The sequence below is a fragment of the Atta colombica genome, unplaced genomic scaffold, assembly GCF_001594045.1.
Source record: "Atta colombica isolate Treedump-2 unplaced genomic scaffold, Acol1.0 scaffold102, whole genome shotgun sequence".
NCBI lineage: Eukaryota > Metazoa > Arthropoda > Insecta > Hymenoptera > Formicidae > Atta > Atta colombica.
Window position 1 is genome coordinate 93,148 of NW_017259187.1, and position 7,147 is coordinate 100,294.

Below are 7,147 nucleotides of genomic sequence, written 5' to 3' on the forward strand. Positions count from 1 at the left end.
GTATCAATTCACGAAAACAAAATTTGAAAATAGATAGGTTTTATATATTAATATTGTACAAAATGTTATTGTAAATTATATTGAGAACGATGTGCAAATACTTTGAAGTATTTGGTCAATGACTTAGTAAAATTCTTCTGATTGATAAATCATGTTTTGAAGCATTTATAGTGAGACTTTGACCATCAATTAAAAGATTTTAGACTAACGCAAATTTTTTATAAAATGTACATAAATTTTACAAATCTTATTAAAACACAAGAAATTAGAAATTGATACTAGAAACTATAATTTTCTCTTTATGGAAAATTTTATGGAAGTTCATGTATATGAACTTCAATTTATGTATATAAAAATTATATGGAATAAATAATCGTTTGCATAGAAAAATATAAATTTTATTAACCTTAGAAAAATTTGTTTAACTCATTTAAAAAATTTTAAATTTAAAAATTTAATCTATGCTGAGTCTGAAGCGCAAAATATTGAATTTTATTTTTAAAAATGTGAAAATTGATCACATTTATAGCAATAGATGCTGCAAGAACATTTAAATTTGAATTAATTTATTAAAATTTATAAATTAATAAACTTAATTTTAATTTATAACTTTGTAAAGGCTTTATAAGTACATTGTTTTGTTTTTAATCTTGTTTATCATTCCCCTTTGAAACATATTCAGCAAGTTCTTTAGCATACATGTCGAGCCGTTGTGTCATCTAAAAGATACACAAAATAAACAAAATAAATAAAGTAGAATTTGAATAGTTGAAGGTATAAAAAAGAATTTTTAGAATATATATTTTAATAAAATACATTCCTTATCACAATCATATTTTAATAACAATTCATTTAAATCTCTATGCGTTTCTTTTCAAATAATTCGTTTTTTTGAATAAATTTAAAGTACATATTTTTATTAATTCCGTGAATTAATTCACTTCATCTACCTAGTATTATTATTTATACTTAATATTTTCTTGAATTACAAGTATTAATGTATTTGCCAAACTTATTGCCATAATGATTTTATATATTATTCTATACATATAATGAATAATAAGAGAATATGAAACACTCACCCTATATCCCCAAATATCTTTCACATGTCGACACATATTAAGGTCCAATTCTCCAACGAGAAGTCCATCTTTGTGCCGATTTAGACTTGGAGTTCGCGAGCCATCAGGGGCAGTAATATAGCTAGAACCATAAAAGAATCCAAAGTCGTTGTGCGCTGGTTTTCCATCACCAGAAGTAAATTCATTTGCAAAATGCTCAGTTCCTACGCGATTGATAGCACAAGTGTAATAACTATTTGCTATCGCAGCGCATCTTGCTTCGATTGGCCATAAATGTTCTGATAATCCTTGAATAGTTGCAGATGGATTAAAAACAATCTGAAAAATATAAGGAGATTATATGGTTGAGAAATTCGGATAAGATTATATATCAATTAGATTATGAAATTAGAAAAGTTGTGAAATGATAAATTTTTCCTCTAAAAAAAATCAATTTCAAATTTTATAAGAAATAATGTTGCATGCCAAATTTATTTATTATCTTATTTAGAAATGCTTAATAATCTATGACTCACCTCCGCTCCATTCAAGCCAAACATCAACCAATTCAATGGATGATGACGTCCGTAACATATATTAATCGCGATGCGTGCAAAGGGAGTGTTAAACACTGGATGCCCTGTGTTGCCTTCCATGTAATAAGTCGATTCGTTAAAATCCCCGATACGAGGAATATGATTCTTTCGATGTTTTCCAAGGACTGTACCATCCGTATTGATCACTACGCAGGTATTCCAGATAGTATCACCGTCAGCAGAATCTCTCTCCAAAATCGGTGATACTATTACCATGTTGTATTTTTTAGCGAGCTCAGACAAAAATATAGTCGTAGGTCCCGTTTCAGCTTCCTCGGCAAATTCACACCATGGATACTTTTCCCTCGTGCAAAAAGCGAACGGCATAGCTGCAATAATCATATAGATCTATTATATAAATTTATATATTGCATATATAATAAAATTATAATGTTATATAATATAATTTCATAACTATATATATTATTTATATTATATTATATATTAACTAATGGGTTTTTCACATACGCCATGCTTCTTGAAGACATAGAATGTTAACATTGTATTGAGCTGCTTGTACAATATATGATTTAATTTTATTATGTATTGCATCTCGCTGATTTTGAATAAGATCCGTTGTTGGTGCTACTATGCTATGTTGAATCAGTCCAACGCGAACTAGACGTGGGGCACGAAGCTCTTCATGGACTCGACTAAGCATCTGCCATCCTTTTACTTCAAAATTTTTATCTTCATATTCTATACCCAATGGACTAAAAATAATACATAAGGGTGTATTACTTTAACTTTTTAACATCAAATAAAACTTATGTTGTGCATAAATTAAATTAAATTAAATTAAATTAAATTTTGTTTTACAAAATTATATCCTATCAAGAACTTTATATTATAAATTTCTTGTATTCTCTGATCAAATATACGTTCAATATATTATAAATATGCATTAAACAAACAAATTGCTATAACTAAATATTTTTTATCGTGATCAAATAATTATAAGATAATATTTGCAAAATAAAAACATACACATCTTTATTCGCAAAGTTTAATTTTTTTTTTAATCAGTATAATTAAATAAATGTTCTTATAGATTAAGCGTGATAGGAACCTTGGCTAAATGTTCTTATATATAAAATTATATATACATAAATAGAAAAAGATATATATTTTGCAATATAAAATCTTACGTAGATGGATGCCCATATAAAATACGTTTTATTTCAGCCAATTTGTTCTGTGGTATATATTGCTCTAAAATTTGTTCCACAGTTTCAGTCATGATTGCTACTTTGTTGGTTTGCTTTTTGACTGAATAATCTTGAACCTTGAGGTTTTATAAATGATGCAATATCTGCACTTCTCCCCACTATATATCTACCAAAGCAGTAAAAACAAGATTAGACAACATGGGAGTCAAACATCTGAAGGACATTACAGACATCTGTGAAATTTTGAAAGATCTTTATGTTACATTATAATTGCAATATTATTACATATTATGATATTATATATGTTATAACATCTTGAAAACAAACTAACAATATTATATAATTTCCTATTCAAAAATGTTACATTACGTTTATATTGTTGACTGAAAAATTATTAATATTATGAAGTCAAATTACTATTAATTTTTGTTTAGCAAAATATATCATATTGATAACAAAGCAAATTCATTTTATTCAAGCTTATTTTATTTGTTAAAATAATATAAATGTATGTACATATATTGGGAAAGAATTATATATACAAATATATAAGATATTTTCCATTTTATGATACAAATCCACAGAAATATTTTTTTATTTTTGTTAGAATGGAATTGTCAAAAAAGATAAAACGACATTTATGTAATGTGTCGATTTAATTGTATCAGTAAATAGGAAGCATGTATAAAAAAAACATATGAAAAGATATAATATGGTAATGTTTCGGCACTATTTCATAAGTACATAAGCATTTCATTGCTTATACATGTAGAATGAGAAATACATATTTTATAGAATAAGAATTATATAAATGTAATGACCTTGTTATCTCGCAGAGTGATTAATTTTTATTGTACATATGTTTATTATGAAAACTCTCCATTTTGTGACACAAGTCGACACAAACATCATTTTATCTTTCTTGACATTTCATAAATAACAAAGATAGAATGATACTAATTATATCAGTTTGTATCAATAAATGTTTACAATTTGTTACAATATAGTTACAATTTTTAATAGTAGAATTGGGTATTAATTGAAGAATACTTATCGCGATAATAGTGAAAAATACATACAGAATTTTTATAATAGTGTAATGCAGGCTATCTTATCTGTACGATTCAATGTGTGAGAATATGTGAATGATACGTGAACACATGATGGAAGTATTTTTTTACTTTCATCATGATACATACTTTATTTGAGAAAATGAATCCGTCAAGTATGTAAATCAATAGTTTTGAATTGTAATTAATTTATTTATGATCAAAAGAATATGTACGTTTAATTTATAAGTTTATTTTCTGTGACTGAACTAGCGTACACTTTTGGAAAGTGAGGTAGGTATATGTTTGATATTTGTGAAAGTGAGAAAGAGAATGCTAGTGCAGTCTAGTGAAACAGAAAACAGACCATAGTGTTTTTTAGTTTAATACGGATTTATTTGCTATAGAAGTTTAAGAGGAATATTTCATTTGTGCGTTTTTGTCGTATGACAAATTTTTCAAGCTTGTTAATTGGCTGTAAGATAGAGAGATCCGAGGACCTTTGCATATATTTGTTGTACGACAAAATTTGTCGCACGAATGAAATAGCACCCTAATGCATAAAAGTGCACAAAGGATACATGTAAATACAATTCAGAACTGTTCAGGAACATGAAAGTACACATCAAATGTAAGGTTAACAGCACCCAATGTGTATTTTAAATAGTGTACTATGTGCACTTCGGTCATTTTAATCATCATCAGTTCTGAAATCAATTGCGATACTTTATAGATCTAATGACTTTAGATAAAGGCGTGTTCAGATTCTCATCTAGGTGCTCCGCAGGTGTCATATCATCCTTATCTAATGTATGATAAACAACAAGTTGGAGTGATACCTTGGTTAAATCTGGACTCAACACAACATGAAAAAGACCGGCATAACCTTTTTCAGATTTCTCTTTGTCATAATTTATAGAAATACTGAGGCTGTCGAGGTGTGATTGTATTTGTAAGCAGCTAATACCTGCATGCATTCGTGAACAACAAAATTTATGAACAAAGCATTTGTGAACTTTTTAACGAGTGATAAAATAATAAAAATCCTTATTAAATGTAAACTGAGGAAAGAAAAACTGAAATAGGATTGAATATTGTAAGATTGAAGGTTCTGATCTAAGTATATCTAATCTTATTTACAATACAATGATTTATCAACAATTATTAAAATAATGTGTAACATTTTTGCATTTTGTCCTTTCCAAAGCTTTAAGGTGCAAGACATAATTACATAACGTATACGTATTAGTTGTATTGAAAGTTGGGCAGAAAGTTTCTAACAATGGCTGCAACAAGGGAAAAGCGTGCAAACGCTGGCAATAAAATGGCAAGATTGCTAAACGAAGAAGAGGAAGATGATTTTTACAAAACTACATATGGTGGCTTTGACGAAGTGGAACAGGATCACGATTACTTGTTTGTGATTTTTATAATTTATTAATTTTATTACATTTATTCTTATTACATTGATATAACAAAAACTCATAATAAAATATATGAACGGTTGAATTTTAGGGAAGAAGATGAAGCTGAGGATGAAGTGGATTCGGACTTTAGCATTGATGAAAATGATGAGCCAGTTTCCGATACTGAACAAGAAGGACCGAAAAAGAAACGCAGATTAGTAACAAAAGCATATAAGGAGCCTAAACCTGCCACATTGCATACATATTCAGTGCCCAAGGAAAAAAAAATAAAACAACCAAAACAAGAAAAGATTTATGTAGATAGTATAGGTAACATAAATATTTAGCATATTAATATATTAATATATTAATATATTAATATTAATATATTAAATGTTTTATATAGTATATTAATATATTAAATGTTTTCTTTTCAATATATCTATTTTATCATGTTATGTAGAAAGGAAATCAATTCGCCGCTCTACTGCTGCAAAGTCAGCAGCTACACAGAAACGTTTGCGTGAAAGAAACGAAGATCAGAGACGAAAAGTGAAAGTTGTAAAACATGATATATGGAAACCTACTCAGGAGGAATTATTGGAAGAAGCATTACAAACAGAGGAGCTTAATTTGAAATCCTTAGGTATGTGTAAAACAAAATACAATATTCTTTATTTAACAATATTCTTTATTTGGATACTTTCTCTTGAAGAAAATATAAATAAAATAAAAAATAAGATTAAATAAGAATGTATCTTTAAGAAAGAGCTATACTTGTTCTATACTTGCAGAAAAATATCAGAAACTGGAAAATGAAAAAAAAACTACAAGGACTGTGAGAAAAACTCATGTTGGACCAATGATTAGATATCAATCATTGTCTATGCCAGTCATGGTATTATCTCAAATAAATGAAGAAGAAAAAATTAATGTTGAATGTGACGATGAGAAAAAAGGGAATTCTAATAATACAGGTTTTGATAGCTCTCAAAAAGAGAAGAGGTATATTTCATTTATTTAATTTTTTCTGATAAGATATGGAAAGGTATAAATAAGAGATAAGTCCGAAATAAATTTTCAAAATAAACTGAATTTAATATATTATAATTCCATTTAATAAATTTCAGTGAAATAGAATCAAAAATAGATGGAAAAGAGAAATCTATAGATATTGCTCCCTCTGCTTCTACTAAAAAGATACATGGCGAAGAAACTGGGACATTTTATGAACGAACGTTTATTACTTTTGAAAATGAACAATCATATTCAGATATATTTAAGAAATCGACACAACAAAGGCCACCACTGAAACCTTTGTGTGCAATCACGCGGTAAAAAATTTAAAAGTTTTTTACATTTACAATTGCGTATTTCTACATTTTATAATTTATGAAAAAATTAATATTAATCTTTAAATGCCTTTTCAGCATATTTTAGAGTCCGAAATCATATTTTGATTTCCGGCCGAAATCGAAAACGAATATTCAGTTGTCATTCAATTTCGGCTGAAATCAAAACCGAATATTTTTGGATTAATTTTACAGAGATCGTATGATTTTTTCAGAAATTATGACAAATTCATATTCTTTAAAAAACAAGATTTTATTAAAATATTCAACTATAATAATATTGCATTTTCAATTTTTAAAGAAATCATAGTTATTATTATCAAGATTATATCAAAGTTTGTACTCAAATTGTCTTAATCAATGAGTTAATAATTAAAAAACGAACATTTGTTTTTTAAACGCTCATCGGCGCGTTGTCAACCTGAACTGACCAAAACCGAAACCGAAATTTCGGACTCTATACTCTGCTTTTTTCCAATGCTTATAATCTTTTTTATCAATAAATATATATATA

The 7,147-nt window shown here is 27.4% G+C and overlaps 2 protein-coding genes across 6 annotated transcripts in view; one reads left to right on the forward strand and one right to left on the reverse strand.

Moving 5' to 3' along the window:
• Positions 1–600: 600 nt before the first annotated feature.
• On the reverse strand, positions 601–4,859 carry LOC108687681 (beta-ureidopropionase). 3 transcript variants are annotated; one of them, XM_018193597.1, is made up of 6 exons: positions 3,906–4,122; positions 2,806–2,992; positions 2,126–2,370; positions 1,598–1,986; positions 1,083–1,400; positions 601–719 (listed from the first exon to the last, which is right to left on the reverse strand). In XM_018193597.1, the coding sequence occupies exons 2-6, from the start codon at positions 2,895–2,897 to the stop codon at positions 645–647; spliced, it is 1,119 nt and encodes a 372-aa protein (XP_018049086.1). In that variant the 5' UTR covers positions 2,898–2,992; positions 3,906–4,122; the 3' UTR covers positions 601–644. The 3 variants fall into 3 exon arrangements, with proteins under 3 accessions (XP_018049086.1, XP_018049093.1, XP_018049101.1); XM_018193604.1 differs by having other exon boundaries at positions 4,026–4,037; XM_018193612.1 differs by lacking the exons at positions 2,806–2,992; positions 3,906–4,122 and adding an exon at positions 4,602–4,859.
• Positions 4,860–4,895: 36 nt separating this feature from the next.
• Positions 4,896–7,147, forward strand: part of LOC108687662 (vacuolar protein sorting-associated protein 72 homolog) — a 2,695-nt gene continuing 443 nt past the window's right edge. The window contains exons 1-6 of one of the 3 annotated variants that reach the window (XM_018193585.1): positions 4,896–4,971; positions 5,083–5,291; positions 5,391–5,611; positions 5,745–5,927; positions 6,076–6,286; positions 6,412–6,615. In XM_018193585.1, coding sequence (XP_018049074.1) covers positions 5,158–5,291; positions 5,391–5,611; positions 5,745–5,927; positions 6,076–6,286; positions 6,412–6,615 — 953 coding nt within the window. In that variant the 5' untranslated portion in view covers positions 4,896–4,971; positions 5,083–5,157. Of the gene's footprint in view, positions 4,984–5,082; positions 5,292–5,390; positions 5,612–5,744; positions 5,928–6,075; positions 6,287–6,411; positions 6,616–7,147 lie in introns of those variants that run through there. The other 2 variants (XM_018193568.1, XM_018193576.1) reach the window with 2 other exon arrangements.